Source organism: Manis pentadactyla, chromosome 10 (genome assembly GCF_030020395.1).
Source record: "Manis pentadactyla isolate mManPen7 chromosome 10, mManPen7.hap1, whole genome shotgun sequence".
NCBI lineage: Eukaryota > Metazoa > Chordata > Mammalia > Pholidota > Manidae > Manis > Manis pentadactyla.
The window spans coordinates 68,748,900-68,769,098 of NC_080028.1; the positions used below are offsets into that span (position 1 = coordinate 68,748,900).

Genomic DNA, 20,199 nt, shown 5'->3' on the forward strand with positions numbered 1-20,199 from the left:
CTCCAATTTTTTTATTTTGTGGTATCATTAATCTACAATTATTTGAGGAACATTATGTTTACTAGACTCCCTTCACCAAGTCCCCCCCACATACCCCATTAGTCACTGTTCATCAGCGTAGTAAGATGCTGCAAAATCACTACTTGTCTACTATGTGTTGCACAGCACTCCCCATGCCCACCCCCATTATACATGTTAATCATAAGGCCCCCTTTCTTCTTCCACCCCCTTCCTCCTCCCTTCCCACCCATCCTCCCCAGTCCCTTTCTATTTGGTAACTGTTAGTCCTTTTTTGGGTTCTGTGATTCTGCTGTTGGTTTGTTCCTTCCGTTTTTCCTTTCTTCTTATACTCCAGAGATGAGTGAAATTATTTGGTACTTGTCTTTCTCCACCTGGCTTATTTCACTGACCATAATACCCTCTAGCTCCATCCATGTTGTGGCAAATGGTAGGATTTGTTTTCTTCTTATGGCTGATTAATATTCCATTGTGTATATGTATCACATCTTTATCCATTCATCTACTGATGGACACTTCGGTTCCTTCGATTTCTTGGCTATTGTAAATAGTGCTGCAATAAACATAGGGGTACATCTGTCTTTTTAAAATTGGGCTGATGCATTCTTAGAGTAAATTCCTAGAGGTGGTATTCCTGGGTCAAATGGGATTTCTATTTTGAATTTTTTGAGGAACCTCCATACTGCTTTCCACAGTAATTGAACTAAATTACATTCCCTCCAGCAGGGGAGGAGGGTTCCCCTTTCTCTGCATCCTCGCCAGCATTTGTTGTTGTCTTTTCGATGGTGGCAATCCTTACTGGTGTGAGGTGGTATCTCATTGTGGTTTTAATTTGCATTGCTCTGATGACTAGTGATGTGAAGCATCTTTTCATGTGTCTGTTGACCATCTGAATTTCTTCTTTGGAGAACTGTCTGTTCAGCTCCTCTGCCCATTTTTTAATTGGATTATTTGCTTTTTGTTTGTTGAGGTGTGTGAGCTCTTTATACACTGTTGATATCAACCCTTTATTAGATCTGTCATTTATGAATATATTCTCCCATACTGTAGGATACCTTTTTGTTCTATTGATGGTGTCCTTCCCTGTACAGAAGCTTTTCAGCTTGATATAGTCCTATTTTTTCATTTTTGCTTTTGTTTCCCTTGCCGGGGGAGATATGTTCATAAAGAAGTCACTCATGTTTATGTCCAAGAGATTTTTGCTTATGTTTTTTCTAAGAGTTTTATGGTTTCATGGCGTACATTCAGGTCTTTGATCCATTTCGAATATACTTTTGTGTATAGGGTTAGACAATGATCCTCATTTCCTCCTCTTTTACAGCCACCACCTCGGATTTTGAAGCTACGACCCAGACCACCAGCAGCTGTGGCAGCACAACCTCATCACACTTCACATCCAGGGTGTCAGCAGGCCCCGCTGGTAGTGGGGACTTTGGGATGAGCATGACAGTCCCCCATAGTAGCTCCACCACTGGGGCATTCGACTTTGTGGCAGGACGGAGTGGGAGAACTGGTGGCACGGCCCATTTCTGGGGATGCCTGAGTCAGAACTCCCTTAGTGCAGCTGGACAGAGCACACTGTTTGCCTTCTACGTGGCCAGCACACCTCAGAACACATCTGTGTTTGCAGGTGAGATTTGGAATGGGGTCGGTCTACAGAGCCAGGTGCTGTTTTATGTGCCAACATAGTCTACACTCTTGGGGCTCTACGCAGTGGTGAAGAGACAGATGTTATCTGTAAACAGCGTCAGGTAGCAGTGTAACTCATCGCAGGAGCTATTTAGGTAGTCAGCGGCAGCCTTTCTGAGATAATAGCAAACTGAGGCCATGGCTGCAGTTCCAGAGTTGGGAGCAGGGACAGCCGCTCAGGGTGAGGACGTTGCAGGCACAGGAACAAAGGCCCGAAGGCAGAGATGAGCTTATGTTTCCATGAGCAGAGAAGAGCCAGGTGTGGCTAGAGGTTATAAAGGAAAGGGATAAAATGACATTAAGAGACAGGCAGAAAGGAAGATCATTCACGGCTGTTTAAAATGTTTTTTTTTTCTTGGTATCTATCTACAATTATCTTAAGAACATTATGTTTATTTTTCTCCCCTCTTCAGAAAGAACCCCGCACTAACCCCATTAGAGTCACTGTCCATCAGTGTAGTAACATGCTGTAGAATCACTACTTGTCTTCTCTGTGTAGCCTAGCCCTCCCCATGCCCCACCACATTATACATGCTAATCATAATGCCCGCTTTCTTTTTCCCTGCCCTTATCCCTCCCTTCCCACCCATCCTCCTCAGTCCCTTTCTCTTTGGTAACTGTTAGTCCATTCTTGGGTTCTGTGATTCTGCTGCTGTTTTGTTCCTTCAGTTTTTCCTTTGCCCTTATACTCCAGAGATGAGTGAAATCATTTGGTACTTGTCTTTCTCCGCCTCGCTTATTTCACTGAGCATAATACCATCTAGCTCCATCCATGTTGTTGCAAATGGTAGGATGTTTTCTTCTTATGGCTGAATTAGATTCCATTGTGCATACATTCATCTACTGATGGACACGTAGGTTGTTTCCATTTCTTGGCTGTTGTAAATAGTGCTGCGATAAACATAGGGGTACATCTGTCTTTTTCAAAATGGGCTGCTGTATTCTTAGGGTAAATTCCTAGGAGCGGTATTCCTGGGTCAAATGGTATTTCTGTTTTGAGCTTTTTGAGGAACCTCCATATTGCTTCCCACAATGGTTGAATGAATTTACATTCCCACCAACAGTGTAGGCAGGTTCCCCTCTCTCCACAACCTTGCCAACATTTGTTGTGGTTTGTCTTTTGGATGGTGGCGATCCTTCCTGGTGTGAGGTGATATCTCATTGTAGTTTTAATTTGCATTTCTCTGATGACAAGCGATGTGGAGCATCTTTTCACATGTCTATGGACCATCTGAATTTCTTTGGAAAACTGTTCAGCTCCTCTGCCCATTTTTTAATTGGATTATTTGATTTTTGTTTGTTCAGGTGTGTGAGCTCTTTATATATTTTGGATGTCAACCCTTTATTGGATCTGTCATTTATGAATATATTCTCCCATACTGTAGGATGCCTTTTTGTTCTACTGATGGTGTCCTTTGCCATACAGAAAGAATCTTTTCATCTTGATATAGTCCCATTTGTTCATTTTTGCTTTAGTTTCCCTTGTTTGGGGAGATACGTTCATGAAGAAGTCGCTTATGTTTATCTCCAAGAGATTTTTGCATATGTTTTTTTCCTCAGAGTTTTATGGTTTCATGGCTTACATTCAGGTCTTTCATCCATTTTGAATGTACTTTTGTGTATGGGGTTATTAGACAATGATCTATGTTTCCTCCTTTTTTGCAGCTACCACCTCAGGCTTTGGAGCTATGACCCAGACCACAAGCAGCATAACCAGTAGCTCAGTGTTTGGCAGCACCACCCCATCACCCTTCATGTCTGGGGTGTCAGCAGGCCCTGCTGGCAGTGGTGACTTTGGGATGAACGTGGCCGCCCCCCACAGCAGCTCCACCACTGGTGCGTTTGGCTTTGGGGCAGGACAGAGTGGGAGCACTGGTGGCATTACCCCTTCCTCGGGAGGCTTGCGTCAGAACTCCCTGGCTGCAGCTGGCCAGAGCACACACTTTCCCTTCCACGTGGCCAGCACGCATCAGAACACGTCTGTATTTGCAGTTGAGATTTGGAATGGGCTTGGTCTACAGTGCCAGGCACTGTTTTAAGTGCCGACACAGTCTCCGCTCTTGGAGCTGTAGGCTGTGGTGAAGAGACAGATGTTATCACAGATTTTATCTGTAAACAGTGTCAGGTAGCCATGTAACTCATGTGACTGGAGGAGCTATTTAGGTAGTCAGCGGCAGCCTTTCTGAGACAATAGCAAACTGAGGCTATGGCCGTAGTTCCAGAGTTGGAGCAGGGTCAACGGCTGAGGGTGAGGTCATTGCAGGCACAGGAGCAAAGGCCCAAAGGCAGACACGAGCCTAATGGTTTCAGGAGCAGAGAAGACCCAGGTGTGGCTAGAGGTTTAAAAAGGAATGTGGGATAAAATGACATTAAGAGAAAGGCAGAAAGGAACATCATTGATGGCCTTTTAAAATGTTTTTGTTAAAGTACTAAGGGAAGTCACTATAGAATTTCAGGCAGAAGGACATGATTTTATTTGCCATGTGGAAGATGCATGATAAGGAGTTTGGGCCCTGGTAGCTTCCATTTTCTTCACTGAATATAAGAGCTCCTTGGCACGGGTTAGGGGGAGATGTGTACCAAGGAGGGCCTCTCTCAGTAGTCATTTTGGAGAGGGGGAGAAAACGACGTGTGAGAGCTGTGCCGGGCAGTTCTGAAGTCTGGGAAATTGTGGTTAGGAATTTGAAGCAAGGCCAGTCAGCACAGTTGTGTGTGTCTGCCCAGCAACATTCAGTCTTGAGGTGTGGACCTAAAATCAGTGGATAGAGAGTAAACCCAACCTGGTTAAATGGCACAGGGAGCAGGAGGGGCAGGGGACTGACTACAGGCCCTGATGAAGCAGAGGATCTGGAGTGGGTACGGTTGGCATGGGAGCAAGGATAGCACTGTGCTCACAGCCGAGATCTGGGGGCAAGAGCAATTCCTGGTTGCGATAAGGTGTGACCCACAGAGGTCAGGTGGGGGGGAGATTACGTGCAAGGTCAGCACCTCAGGGGGCACCCTCCCCACCTCAGGCCTAGACAGATACAGATACATGTGAGAGGATCTTCCCAGAGAGCCGCTGTGCAGGGTAGCCCAGCACTGGGCAGGAGGCTCCATCAGGGCAATCGTGTGCAGGAGACCAAGTTTGAGTGGGCCTGTGGGAGGATGGGGGCTGACTGTGGGGTGGGGCTGTGGTGAAGTAGAGAGAGGGGGCAGACAAACGGGGAGGAGACATAACATTAGTCCTGAGAGAAGAGAGGTCCACTCAGTGTCCCCCTCAGTTGTGCTGTGGTGGCCAAGGGAGTGCAAAGGTTCTCCTCCTCAGGTGGCCAAAGGGCAGCTAAGGGGCTTGTGCTCTGCTGCAGCTGGTGGTGGTGATGGGTGAGCTCCAGCTCACCTGGAGCACAGGGGTTAGGACCCAGTCAGCCTGTGTACTGCCTTACTGAGGGGGGAGCCGGACAGTGGTGTGGACTAAGGGATCCTGTGGGGATGCATTTGCAAGCAGACCTCCCCCTAGTTCATTATAATGAAAAAGTAACTTTACAGTGGAGAATCCTGGCAGACATCACCTTAACCAACTAATCATGACTAATATAACCAGTAATCAACAAAACATGCCGAATACTGACACTATGTACCCCTGACCGCATGCTCCAATAAGAGCACAACATATCTTTGTTGATATTTTGCCCAAAATCTATAAACTCAATTTATTTGTAAAAAACATCACTCAAACTCAATACAAGAACATATAAAGTCAGTGAATAGCACTCTTCAAATCATGATGGTCGTGAAAGACAAGACAGAGGAAATGTCACAAGTTAGAGGAGAATAAGGAGACTTAACAACTAAATGCAGTGTGCACTGCTAGAACAGAAAAACTACATTAGTGAAGAAATGTGAAATTCAAGTGAGATCTACATAGTTTAGTTAATAGTATTGCACCAATGTTAACTTCCTAGTTTTGATGACTATACTATAGTTATTTAATGTTAACATTAAGGTGTGCTGAATGAAAGACAAACAGGAAGCCTATATTGTTTTTGCAACATTTCTCTAAGTCAAATTATTCAGAATAAAAATTTTTTTAAAAAACAAATGTAAATACTAAACAAAATTAATTCCAACAATGTTGTCCAAGAAATTAGGTCTAATTCATTTCAACAGTTAATATTTTATAATTATTTGTCAAAAAGAGTTTATAATTTTTAAATAATTCCTTAGTAATAACTAACCATTCCCTTGATGCAATGTATCCAAATCAAAGCCTTCCTGTTCTGGCCTTCATCTCTATGTGTGGTCTGTAGTCATCTACAGCTTCTAACAAACCACAGAAGCCCAGGAAAATGCCAACCAAAATTACAGACAATAAGCAAAAAATATATTCTTCTAAAATACATCAAGTGGGCCCAACATGTCCATCCACAGAGCCTTAGTTAAGGATTCCTTTCTAATAGCTTCTTTTAGGGTCTGTTGTGGAAATTTTCACAAGTAACTGGCAAGATTACCAACTAAGATTATTTAAAGCAAAGCCATGAAGATATGCCCTCTGGATCCTCTGATGATATAGTTTAAAGAAATGGGTCTGATTTAGGAGGGATTAAAAATGAAAGGCCTTATCCTACAGTAGGGGAGAATATATTTGTAAATGACCCATCTGATAAAATGTTAACATCCAAAATATATGAAGAACTCATATGCCTCAACACCCAAAAAACAAATAACCCACTTAAAAACTGGGGGAAGGACATGAACAGACACTTCTCCAAAGAAGAAATACAAAGGACCAACAGGCACATGCAGAGACTCACATCGCTAATCATAAGGGAAATGCAAATTAAAACCACATTGAGGTATCACCTCACACCAGTCAGGATGGCCACTATCTGAAGACAAGAAATAACAAATGCTGGTGAGGATGTGGAGAAAGGAGAACCCTCCTACACTTTGGTGGGAATGTAAATTGGTGCAATTGCTCTGGAAAACAGTATGGAGGTTTCCTCAAAAAACTAAAAATAGAAATACCATTTGACCCAGTAATTTACCCCCCTCCAAAAAAACAAAATCCCTGATTTGAAAAGACACATGCACCCATTTATTGCTGCACTATTTGCAATAACCAAGGTATGGAAGCAACCTAAGTGTCCATCAATAGAATGAAAGATAGATAAATTTAAATAGAATAAAGGATAAATAAATTTATCTATAGGATAAAGAAGATGTGGTACATATACATAATAGAATGTTATTCAGCCATAGAAAGAAAAGAAATACTGTCATTTCCAACAACATGGATGGATCTAGAAGGTATTATGCTCAGTGAAACAAGGCAAAGACAAATATAGTATGATTTCACTTATTTGTGGAATATAAAAACAAAGCAAAACAGAAGAAACAAAACAGCAGTAGACTCAGACACTGAGAAGTGACTAGTGGTTACCAAGATGGTGGGGAAAGAGGCTGAGGGGGATGAAAGGACACAATAATTCACAATCACAATATAATTTGGTCAGAATAGTACAGAACACAATGATTCTGTAACATTTTTCTACACTGATCAACAGTAATCACACTAGAGGGGGTGAGAATTTAATAATATGTGTAACTGGAACCACTGTGTTGTATATTTGAAACTAAAAGACTGTATATCAATGATACTTCAATTAAAAAAAAGAAAAGCCTTTTAAGTAAAAAGATTTTCAATATTAGAATACATTACTAAAGGTCAACCATGGTGTTTTCATATCTTCTAATCTTAGCATGTTAGCCAACCACCTATCTTTGATTATAAATTTAAGGAGTTGATGGATTAGAAAAAAACTTTCCCCATGCACCTAATTCAAGAACTGCTTTTCATTACTCCCAAGGAAATTATATTCAAAGCAGACTGACTATTCCTATAATCTAGGATACTGTATTAGTTTTTATAAAAAAAATCTAAAAGACAGCTTTCATAAATCCATTTATGTTCCTGGTGGTGATGACAGAAGATTTTAGAGAAGACCTAAATTCCATCAGAAAATACTAACAACGATCATACTGCAAAAATTACTTCACATCAGCTTTCCCTACAAGTAATGTCATTTTATCTTTTTCTTAAGTTGGGGTAACCTGTTTTATCTCCTTTGTGTGAATGTTTGCAATGCCCGAAACATTCCATTAAATTAACTCTATTATTTAACAAAAAATACTTACATTATTTGTCCTCCAATGGTTGACTTGCCAGCATCTAAAAGTAATCATCAACAATGTGTAAACCAGGTGTAAAAGACAAAAACCCCAAATACCAACAATTAAATACACCAACAACTGAAGGCATCATTTAGCTGACATAATTACATCTCGCAACAGGAATTTGGGGCACACACTCTGGCTAATTACCTTCCTCTTTGTAAAATGAAGCTGCTAAGATCTCCTGCAGCTCAACAATGACTGAGAACTGCTTTACTGATAAACAAATGAATTTTTGAACAGATTCCTCCCTGACCGTTAGCTTAGAGCATTAGCTTAGAGCACAGCAACAACAGAATATAAATTACCACAGCAGAGCCTCAGTGGACAGCAAGAGCAGACCAGGACTGAGAGCTCCATTTAGGTGGTCAGCCTGCCTTTCACTCTTAGCAGATACAGGTGTGCCTTTACAAATTTCAAAAGGGTTCTCACTACTAAAAAAGAATAGGGGAAGCCAGAGATAAAGAGAAGAAAAAAGGACACATAATCCTGTATTTTCCTTTCACAATTTTGGGAGTAAGTCAGGCAGAGAACACTTGAATAAAATAGGGTTTTGTTTTGTGCTAAACCAGCAACCTGACTAGCATCCAGAACTCACTCCAATTAATTTCTTACATTACGCAAAATCAAACTACATAGTAAAGTCAATCCTATAAAGTTAACAGAATAACTGAAGTTCACACAAGAAAATAGGCATATTTTCTAGACTGTTAATTAATAAATGTCATAATATGCTGAGCCATCATCAGTGGTCTAAGACCAATTATGCATCATACAAATATACTGTAGCTTATTTTCTTGCAGCTTCTATTCCATTATACAACTGTTAATCGGCCCAACCTTCAAGAATAAAGTGCTGGCAATTTTTTGCCAGCTAAAAAATCAAGTTAAAAGTCAAGACATTTTAGATCAATTCCATTCAGTTTCACTAAACATCTCCAAGTAGCCAAGTAAGATGTTCTGTTTGTTGTATGCAGTAAATCTGGTCATTTCTTATTCTGTGAACGCAACTTACCCACATGACCAATGAATACTACATTTACATGTTCCTTCTTAGGAGCACCTGGTGGTGCAACCACAGATTTGGGTTTTGGTATGTCCTCTTCCTCCTCTATCATCTCCTGGGCACTTTCCTCTGGGGGCCTTCCACCTCCCAAGGAGCCACCCACTGGCTCTGCTTCACTGATGTCTTCTTTGTGCTCCCATGATTCTTCTGGGGACATTTCTGTCTCCCCATTTTCTACTGAAATAAGGTATTTTAACTCAGTATTCTGGTAAAAAATTTAGAGTCTATACTTTAAAACACAGATGCTTTCAAACAACAAATAGAACTTTGTATATTTAGTTCCAGTTTCCAATGTCTAGTGACACATAGGAAAGTATCTTTCACAACAGAAATGGATAATAGCTTTCAAGCTGGCCTCACTACTGACACCAGAGCTGACTCAGAGACTACGAGAGATTTTTTTTTTTTTTTTATAAAGCTTCATTTCATAAGGACAAACAAAATGTGAACAGGAGTTGTATCATTCATAACAGCCCAGTAACTCCAGCCTCAAAATGCCCTGGCAGTGGAAAAAAAGGGAAAGTTTAAAACCAGAACACAGGATTTAGGGGCTCTTTTCTTTTCCCTCTACAAGTAATATCTTTGGTATCAACTTTTTGGAAATATAAAACCCTTAAAAATAAGAAAGTTACAAAAAGGAAGGAATTTCTCACAAAGTAAATGGAACACGTATAACTACTTAAACTGACTAGCATTCTTCCACCCAATTCCTCTATATTGACAACTACTAAATTTATCACGGCATTGTCAATCCAAACACAAAGATTCAATGTCAGTGTTAAATGTAGGCATTACAACAATCATAACACTTACATGTGCACCTTAAATCTTGAGAGTGAGTTTCATAATACTGTATTCATATGGTCAGAAATTTTCTTACCAACAGGTTCTGAAAGTTCCATGCTAACAACTGAATTTGAACCTAGACAAGAAACTGAGATATAATATATATTTACAAAACAATATTTAGCTTTATACACTACAGACAACTTAAATGTTTTCTCAATTAGATATTCAAAGAGTCATATTATAGATGCTTACCTTCACATGATTTTCCTCTTGAGAAGGTTCCACCGGTGCTATTTAATAGAAATAAGTTCTATTAAAAATTGAAACTATACATATATTTTATTTATGTTCTAAAATACACTAAAAACGTAAGTTCAATAACCCAACAAAATCTCAATAATCCAGACCTAACTAATGGCAACTAACTCAGGTTTTCAAACTATAAGTCTGTTTAACCTACTTCTAAAAATCTACCAATCACAGCCAATTTTGAATCCTTTTAGTAACTGAAATGTACTCATAAAAGTATGCTTATTCTCATATTTTGCTTCAGAAACTTTTCTGTCATATATTTAGAGTATTTGACAGCATACACAGATCAGATTAATGATTTTGCTCAACAAAGACACATTACTTCTCTAGTTTCTCTTGGTAGCTGTAGTCAAAGAAGGCTATGATTAGCCCTTTTAAAAATCTATAATCATGTTTTACCATCAAGATCCTTGAATAAATTCTATTTGATACCAATAAAGTAAAAAGGACATTTGTATAAAGTTCCTGAAATGTGTATGGGCCCTTGCAACATCTCAGAAAAGATGATTAAAATGACACTGGCTCTGTCTCTCTACTAGAATTCTAAGATCAAGCAACAATCCAGTTTCCACAATTTTCACACTGAAAATCTACTTATGATATCACTGAAAGAGATGTATGAGAAATATATACTGATACTTAAATGTTTAAGTTTATTTTTATATCTGAAAGCCTAACGATACTCTGGTATGAAAGTGCCCTTGCTTTAAAGAATCTCCAAGATGCAAAAAAGACACTGAACAATTTGAAGTCACATAAATCCTGCACATCAATAAACATTGAATTCATAATCTGACAAAGTTATATTTAAAATCACTCCCCTGGAGTGTTAAGACCTGTAAGTCAAGAAAAGTTTTCGGCCCAATCTTCTATAACATGCAGTAGTGAAGAAAGGAGTTTCTTGCCCCTGAAAGGTAAAGGGAAACCAAGATCTCTTGAGAAGTGACATGCTTAGTGTCACTGCTGCAGATGATCCTACACAGTGGTATTTGGATGACCTTAGAATGGAAAGACACCTCAGCCAGCAACACCAGCATGGCTCCCACCGTGGCGCAGTGCAGCTGGAGAGGAGAGGCTAAGCACAGAGGTAACAGGGGCGACACCGGACAGGTGCAGGAAGGTAGAGTGAAGGGTCTAAGACACCCCAACCTATGCGATTAGCAGGATGTTAACAGAAATGGAAAAAGCATTTGAACTAGGTTTGGAAGGAACAGTAATTGTACTTCACAAAATATTTTTTTTTCACTTCCTATTTCAAAGAAAAGTTTACAGGTATAGTAAGGAAAAATCACTCAACTTCCAGGGAAAGTCAGGCAGTGCTAGGTGATCAGGCTGACGTGCGAACCTCAGGATGGAGGAGGCAGCAGACGCTGGTGCTGAGAGGCCAGCACTGGGCTGACTCCTGGCTTTAAAACCTACAGTGTCATGTACAAGTTGTGAGAGGCAATTATTTCACTGAATCATGGAAATGACATGTCATCTGCCTGAGAGAACTGCTTAGAGCACTGAATGAGAATAAGCATTTGTTTAGTATCAATTAAAGAACTCCTCACACCTAGGAGATATTCAACAAGTGACTCCCCACTCCCTAATATGTAATGAGCCGTCAGTTCAATTCTATCAACTAACATATACTGCACATCTATTATGGGCCAGACAGGGATAGAAACACTCACAAATCCACACAGTGCTGGAGGCAGGGTTGGAGGTTGTGGCAAGTTACCCTAAATCCACTTAAATTTTTATTGAGCCCTCATGTGTTGATTGCTATCTTATTTAACCACCCCCTCAACCCTATGAAGTAAGCGGTAACTTACCAAACATTCTGACATATTAGAATGGGCTTCTCCAAGTTACACAAATGCCACCTTGCCCTTCCTCACACAGCCCTTGCTGAAAATCCCTCAGTAAAAGTAAACCGAGTAAGTGATGACACAGTTAGGATGGTCAAGCATTTTAAGGCAAGGAAGACTGAGACAATCAGTATGGGGGCTCTCTCATCACTTATAAGACATCGCAAACTGCAAATGGGCTTTATAAGACCGAACAGTACACACACCTCAACACCTGTTCTACAACCAACTCTTAGATTTACAAATACACAATACATGCATAAGGCTGTAAGGCACCTCTCAGGACAGTGACATCAGTTGTAAGACTACCTCCATGGCTGCATAACGCAGCATAATAACTGCTCATGGTTTTATTTTTCAAAAAACCCTACATTTATAACACATTTGTCTTCAGTTTGTACAGCTTACAGAGGCAGTGACAGGGTCAAGTACAAACAGCAATTAAGTTATTAATATACACGTAATGATGACATTAAAGGGCCTCAAAATAAGAAGCTGACAATAGTTTCCCCAGGATGGAAGAAAAAAAGCTTATCCTTGCATTCAGACCACGGATCACATTACAATTCAAATGACAATGGAGGCAACGTCTGTGAACTGATGTTTTTGGAACAATGAACCAGAAAAATCAGATACAGCAACATGTTCTTTACATTTAAACTTGTCAGTGTATTTGTACCCAGTCTCTTCTCTCACACACATACACATTCACACACATCTCCAACCCTTTCTCATTCTACTCCTATTATTCATAATATACATCACATCCAGATTTACTGGCTACTAATGAGCGTAGGCTTAGAATTCTACCAGGTCCAAAGTCTCTTGTTCATGGCTGGCAAACATAACCATTGGGGCTTGATTTTCAAGTCCTGCACGCTTCATATCTGCTAGTCGAGGAGAAGTTAGTAAACCTCCCAAGGAATGAAAACAGTTTCATATTTTCTAATGGTATCTCCATGTTCAGAAGATACATCCTCATCAGGAGCACACCCTCATTCAAAAAAGAACAATTCTAATTAGGTGGGAAAGTGTATCAGAAGTGTACTAGTTAATAAAACTGCCATACCTCAAATTAAAAGAAACTAATGCTATAGTTGATGATAAAGGAAGATTAATGAACTGGCTGTGATACAAGGTACATTACCAAAAGTTTTAAAACAAGAAGTGAAAGTGTCTACCAAAAGACAGTCAGGCAACAGAACTGCCTATGGTTTAACACAGATGATAATGTGAATCTTAAAACTGTTAGTTAAAATTTGAAAATGGTGCAATAAGCCAGACACAAAAGATCACATGTACAATTCCATTCACATGAAATATTCAGAATAGGTAAATTCATACACACAGAAATTAGATTGGTGGTTGCAAAAAGCTGGGAAAAGGGGAGTGTTAAATGACTGCTAAAGAGTATGATTTCCTTTGGAGGTGATGAGAAAGAACATCTGGAACCTTGAGGTAGTAAGCTGCACAACGCTGTGAATGTACCAAATGCCACCGAACTGTTCACTTTCAAATGGCTAATTTCATGTCATATGGATTTCACCTCAATTTTTAAAAACTTTTTTTTTTTTTTTTAAAGATTTGATTATGGATCAAAGGACTTTAACACAGAGACTCTTACTTGGCCAGTTCATGGGTACAGTGAAGGCCACACTAGTGGTGGGCTGTGAAAGCCAGGTTTCAATTCAAGTTATATTTTAAATATAACGTCTGGCCAATTCTTAAGGTGCTTAATCCACATAGTCCATAAATCAGCAATTTAAGTGTGTAGTGCTTTAGATATATAAAACTAATCTTTCATCTCTTTACACACAAAACAACAATATGTAAAAGTCATCCTACTTAAATTTCTTAGTCCTGTTAGCTAAATGGTGTTCACTATTAATAAATAAAAACTTCAGTGCTGTCGGAAACGTCACAAGTGTCTTACACTACACTGAAGTAAGAAACTGTGTGACAAAATTCTGTCCAATACAAGCTTCTGCAATCATGGAAATGTTCTGTTTCTGTGCAGTGATATGACCGTCACTTAGCCACATGTGGCTATTAGGCACTTGAAGGTGGCTGTGAACAAGAAACTGACTTTTAAATTGAAACATTTAGTTTTAATTAAAGAGCCATAAGTGCACAGTTCTAGATCCCCTTAAGGATTCTCCTCAATTGTAATACAAAACTTTCCACTTTTATCCCACCCCACCCCGCCCACCCCATTACCCAGCTTAGGATGGCTCTTCTGAGCTCCTCTAGGGTAGGACCCTTCTTGCAGCTGTAAGCACACCTACACACAGATCTCAGTTCTGGTTCCCTAAGACGTTAGAAACTTCCAGAATGACTGTGGTTTCTGAAATACAGAGCCTTTTCCCACCTCCTGTAAAGTCTCCACAGGCTGAAATGGTGTACATACCGGTAAGTATGTAATTCATTGTGCCTGGACTGCAGCCGTTTCTTTTGGTTTTCATAGGTCACTAGTTCCTTATAGTCTTATCACTTCAGTTTTCTCACCATCTGTAGCAGTCCACCTATATATTTACTGCATTTCCATCAGGGTTGAATAGACTAAAAACAACTTTGTATGTGTCAGTTTTCCAAGAAGGGGTTAGAGAAACAATACTGAAGAGATGCTGAAGTACAATTTGCGTAAGGAACTAAAAATTCTCTAGCACCCAGATGACCATACACTCCCAACCAAATCCGCCTGCCTGAGGTATTTTTCTCCCACAGACAATACTGAAAACCAGTAAAGGCAGACATCACAACCGAACGCCCACACAACACATGAAATGTCCATGGTTTTGCCTTAACTACCTATGCTCTCAAAATAAAAAGGTACAATGCTATAGCGGTGAACAGAGCTGTTTCAAATTATCTCACATTATTTCCTAAAATGTAGGAAGAAGTAATTTCAAAGTAGAGCATTGCCTACTTATCACAATGTCACCCTGCTATTACTGAGACAGAACAGGGAGGCCGTACCATAGGCCACAATCTCATGGACTCAAGTTTCTGAAAAAGTGTCTCAGCCAAAAAGACCTTTTCATAGCAAATAACAGGGAGAAGACTAGCTGAGTTATTATTACTAGAATAAACTTTGAAATCAGACGCAGAGTCCTCCTCCACTTACTAGGAGATGTCACCTCATTTATTTAGCTTTTCTGAGCCTTAATTTTCTTATCTATAAAAGGACTCAACATAACCCTCAAGAGATTGTTGTGAAGATAAAAGCATAAGAAGCAAGTAACTGCTCAGTAAGTTTATTATTACAAGCTTTTCAAAGCCCCATATTAACAAAACTTTTGAAGAATAAACACAAGAAAGGCAAATTCTAGGGCCTCTCTCAGGAAATCCATGCTGGTTGCTGGTCAAGATGTTAGCCCCAGGGATGCCCTTCTCCCCAGTCAACAGCACGGTGTAATTGAAAGGGCACTAAGCTAGCAGTTGGCAAACAGATTCCAGACTCCACTGTTGCTGAATCAGTCACTGAATATCTGTAGGCTTCAGTTTCTTTCTCTGACAAGACTGTACTACTGCCAGGGTCACTTCCAGCCCTAACATTCTACGAACTATTCATTCACTAAAAGCAATGACACACATCACACATCCACCTGAGTGGGCTTTCTGCAGAGTAACTAAGATCTACTATGTTTTTCAAACAACCCTAAAACATAGGTTTATTTATAATTTATACCCCATTTACTTCAAAAATACTGTAGGTAAACTTAAAATACTTTGCAGACAACCAACCATCCAAAGGAGCTGGACACACCACTGAGTAGTACAGTGGCCCACTGTGGTTCTATAGAAACGGTCAACGCAGAAATTGCCCCAACAACATTCTAAGGCATGCACTTTCTGCTTGTTTCAAGGCAAGTGTCTTACAATTACCTGGTTGGAATGTGGTTTGGATTGGGTGTAACCACTCTTAGGTTAGGCTGGTGAAAGATGCTCAAGAAATCCTTACTGTTTCTCTCACCTAGAAAGCAGAATTATGATGGGGAACTGGCTCAACTTGGAGTACTATGACAACTAGATTTCCTAAAACAAAGTCACTTAGGAAAAAAATACACCTACAGCCTAGCCTGCTTTGTTAAAATCTACTGAAAACAAGGACACCACTTTTAAGAAGCTTTGGTATGAATCAACAAATGACAGCTTAAAAAGGAGCCTAAAGACATCAGAATAATCAAGAACTTTCAACTAGTGGCCATATTCTTGCTTCCCAATAATTTAAGAACTGTAAATATAATGATGAAATTCTAAATTAACATGCCCGATACACGAGCCATAACGGCAGTAACTCACTGTTAGGTATGAGCACCAAGCTGCATAAAAAGGTAACTGATGCTCTACTCTAGCAAATTCCTAACAAGCTGAAATAAAATATTGAAACACAAGAAAGGTGACTTTTATATGTGAATTATATCTCAACTTAAAAAACACTTATGGTATTAACAAAGAACAGGTACCAGAAAATGTATCTCTAGGTTTATGATTAGGATAAGATTGAAATGATTTACACAAGGGCACCTATGAACAACTCCTCTGTTCAGCTTTGAAACCCTCTCAACCATGTTGTCTTCCATTAAAGTAAATGGTGGGTCTCACCCCTTTTTAGACTCCAGGACCATGATTAATTCACCTTGTGGTGTCACTTCAAGTGCCCAGCAGAGTATCCTGCGTTCTGTAAACACGCGAATGTTTGTTCATTAATTGCTATACATCATTCTGAGCAGAAACCAGACTTACATCTCAAAAACTTCCATTCTAATACTGTTAACTCACCACAAAAGACTATCGAATCCTTTTCATTCCTTTCTCTTTGATTAGAAAAACAGTAATATTTTAACACTTTAAGACATTTCCTCCCCAGCAAACAAAAACAAAACAAGGCTTAAAATTTGTCATCTACTGTACTTCCCTAACTCGCCCTGAGAAATTTTAATCGCTATCTTTTCTTGCAGTACAATTCCAGAGAAGGTGAAAAACAAGGGACAGAACAAAGCCATGTACCAAACCTGCAATAAATAAAAGCTGCTCCAAAGAGGGTCTATTCTCAATCAAAATTTCTTACCAGTTCAAACAGCTGCTCAACAAGGAAAGCGCTGGTTCATGTAATGCCTTCACTTACTCCCTAAATCCTCACGCTGGAGCCATTTCAAGCATGTAAAATCATGAAATAAGAGCCCAAATCTAATAATTGGTTAAGTCAAGGTAAGAAATAACTAGCTAGAAAACGAGAGAGGAAAAGAAATAACACTCCTGGAACAATATTTTCCCCTCACCTCCTCTGCCTACTTTACTTACTGTCCCACTGAAGACTTTGTTACTGCAGGAATTTCAGTCTCATGGGAAAAGAAAAATCCAGTCAGGAACTTCATCTATCTTCTATCTAAACTTATCTCTTAGTCAACCGCTATCACTTAACATCATAATAAAGTCTAAGAGCTGTTCTGAACAAAACAACTACATAAGATTCTGCACTCTGCTCTGGTGACCCTGAAGAGGTCACTTTTGAGACTACTCAGTGATTAACAAGCATCCACCACGTACTAGTGACAGTTGCATTAACTTTGTGCATATACTAAAAACCACTGAAGCATACACTTAATGGTGAATTCTGTGATATGTGAATTATATCTGTCACTAAAAAAAGAAGAAAATCCCTTCCCCATAAAAAGACATCCATCAAAAACCAAGTACTATGAAACAGAACATTTCTCTTTAAAATTCAGGTTCCATAATACAATGTGCTACGTTTTGGAGATAGTTCCTCCTCTGAGGACTGCTGGTTTCATTCTACACTCATTTTTTACTGGCAGAGTTCTGACAGATACTAAGGGTGGGATGGTGGAAAGGACACAACATCATTACTAGAGAAGCCTGGATGTCCTACAAGTCCAAGTGCTATGGTCTGAAATTTTTGTGTTCCCCACCAAAATTCATATGTTGAAATTCTAATGCCCCACGGTATTGGACTTAGGTGGGGTTTTTTGGAGGCCGTTAAGTCATAACAGCAGAGCCCTCACGAATGCATTCTACAAAACAGCTCCTTTATAAAAGAGGCCCCTGGGAGCTCCCTTGCCCCTTCCGCCATGTGAGAACAAGAAGTCAGCAATCTGGATCTGAGAGAGGGAAGAAGGCCCTCATCTGACCAGGCTGGCACCCTGATCGCGGTCTTCCAGCCTCCTGAACTGTGAGGGATAAATTTTGTTGTTTACAAGCTACCCAGTCTGTGGTACTGTACTACACAGCAGCCCAAATGGACTAAGACACCAAGTAATCCTGAATTAAATCGCTAAACTTACTTCTCATTCAACAATAAAAAAGAATGAACTGTGTGCAAATTGAAACTCAAAATAAGTACATTCTAGCACAGAAAATGTTTGTTCTCTTACACACAACCCGTATTCCACATTTTCATTCATTTCAGGACCTCTACTTCAAAGAGCATCACGTAGTCAATTTACTTGGATCCGTAGAGAACCGAACTTAAATGAATTACACTTGGTTACACTTAATTTGTATTCTAATCATTCCGTTGGAAATCTGTATTACTTTTTCAGAGAGCTAAGATCAACACTGAATCCCAAGTTTTGACTTGGGATGGCTGGAAACAGGCATAACCACCCAGCAGCCTTCTACTTAAGGTGAGTGACACTGTGCAAAAACTTTATGGCAACTGGCTGCTCAAGGAACCACCAGAAAAACCCAACTAGCCTGTTTTCAGGAGAAATAACAGATGTTCATCCTGGACAGGAACACTTAAGAAGTCATTCAGTGTTCTACCTCTAGACTTCCTCCTTCAAGAGCTCTTCCTCCTATACAGCTTAAAAACAGGGACCCACCACAAATTTCAACAAGGGCTTAACCACGAAAGAAAACATGCTACCCTTGTGTTTATTTCCTCACTATAAAAAAACTTGCAACTTTTATGGCTCTCCCTTTGTAAATTTCTAACGGCTGATTCCAATTTTTTTCTCTGCTTCTTCCAAGCTTAGTTCTCTGCTATGATGGTGGTACTTTATGGACCTCTATGGGTTCAAACATGCAATCCAACAGTCCCACATCTCTCTGGACCTCAATTTAGAAACCATTCTTTTCCAAATAGACAACCCTAAAGAGGACACTTTTTAAAATATGAACTGGCATTTTGTAGAAGCAGTTGACAAAGTAACACCAAAATAATTTGATAAAACTGAAAAAAACTGACCACCAAGTAACAGAGTACTTTTCTTATAACCGCTTCCTTACATATTTTTACATCTCCACTTCTAACAGTGTCACAGAGAAGAGGATTAAGAATAAACCAGCAAGTCGGCACATGCCAGTAAGAGGAAAGACAACTCTCCTACCTAACAGGTAAAGCCTAGTCACCCAACAATGTCTACTCCAGATCACTGCTCTGAGGATGGCTGTCCCTTCCTGACTCACCGGCTGATGGGTGGACAAGCTGGAAATGGAGTTCCAAGTCTAGCTAGAGTGGTGCTGGTGGCTCCGGAGTGAGGAGGGACGGCCAAAAAAGAAAAAAGAAAATGGATGGATAAAAGGAAATCTGCATGATAAGGTATGGGGAAACGGGCACTTTTAGGGGCTGGTAAGTGAACTTTAATGGCTTGATCTAAGCAAAGAAATAAAAGCTAAGCTTTCTTTTTCAAAGGCAAAATATCAAGTAAAATCAAACAACCAAATTCAAATTGTGCTCACATATGTACTTATTCACAGAAGTACTTCTCCAAACTCTCTGCCTCTATACAGAAAACTGTAGCAAGTTTCTGAAGAAGCTAAACTCCCAGAGCACTTTTATGATGTCCATTTATCTAGGAAATACAACGTGGAACTTCAAAGAGAAATCAACAATCTATTCTCACAAATTGCTAGGAACATCTGTGATCCGGTTCACCAATACCCTGGCTCACCAAGGTACATTCCTTTTTCTCTTTAAGCCAATATTGACAGTTCGTAAAATAAGCACTTTTTTGTACAGGTGAGAATAGTTAACTTCACTCATTTGACATTCCCACAAGATCAGTACCTGAAAGCATGTCATCCTATCACTTAAGCAGCCCCTAAATACAGAAAGCTTTTTAAAGACCAAACCTGACTTGAAACCACACAAAACACTCTACTAGCTACGATCAGAACAGCACGTGACAACTATTAAGTTATCCTACCAAGTATCTGAACAGACTAATTAGTGACACGTGAACATAAAGAGTGACTTACAAAATCATGCAGCCTGAACAAGGTATCCGATTTTGA

At 39.8% G+C, this 20,199-nt stretch overlaps 1 protein-coding gene across 1 annotated transcript; it reads right to left on the bottom strand.

The window, feature by feature from the left end:
* Nucleotides 1–11: 11 nt before the first annotated feature.
* Nucleotides 12–19,337, bottom strand: LOC130678861 (eukaryotic peptide chain release factor GTP-binding subunit ERF3A-like). Its single transcript, XM_057486913.1, has 7 exons — nucleotides 18,336–19,337; nucleotides 16,546–16,621; nucleotides 10,028–10,065; nucleotides 9,867–9,920; nucleotides 8,936–9,163; nucleotides 7,885–7,918; nucleotides 12–1,972 (listed from the first exon to the last, which is right to left on the bottom strand). Exons 2-7 carry the CDS (start codon nucleotides 16,566–16,568, stop codon nucleotides 1,807–1,809), a joined length of 543 nt encoding a protein of 180 aa, XP_057342896.1. The 5' UTR covers nucleotides 16,569–16,621; nucleotides 18,336–19,337; the 3' UTR covers nucleotides 12–1,806.
* Between the last annotated feature and the right edge of the window lie 862 nt (nucleotides 19,338–20,199).

Bases quoted from the DNA above. Each gene is read 5' to 3' on its own strand.
- LOC130678861 (XM_057486913.1), bottom strand. From the start codon at position 16,568: ATGGTCCTGGAGTCTAAAAAGGG. The intron at 7,919-8,935 runs GTAAGTTGCGTT...GATTACTTTTAG, and splicing joins AGTATTCATTGGTCATGTGG to ATGCTGGCAAGTCAACCATT. The intron at 1,973-7,884 runs GTAAGTATTTTT...TATAACCTCTAG, and splicing joins ACCATTGGAGGACAAATAAT to CCACACCTGGCTCTTCTCTG.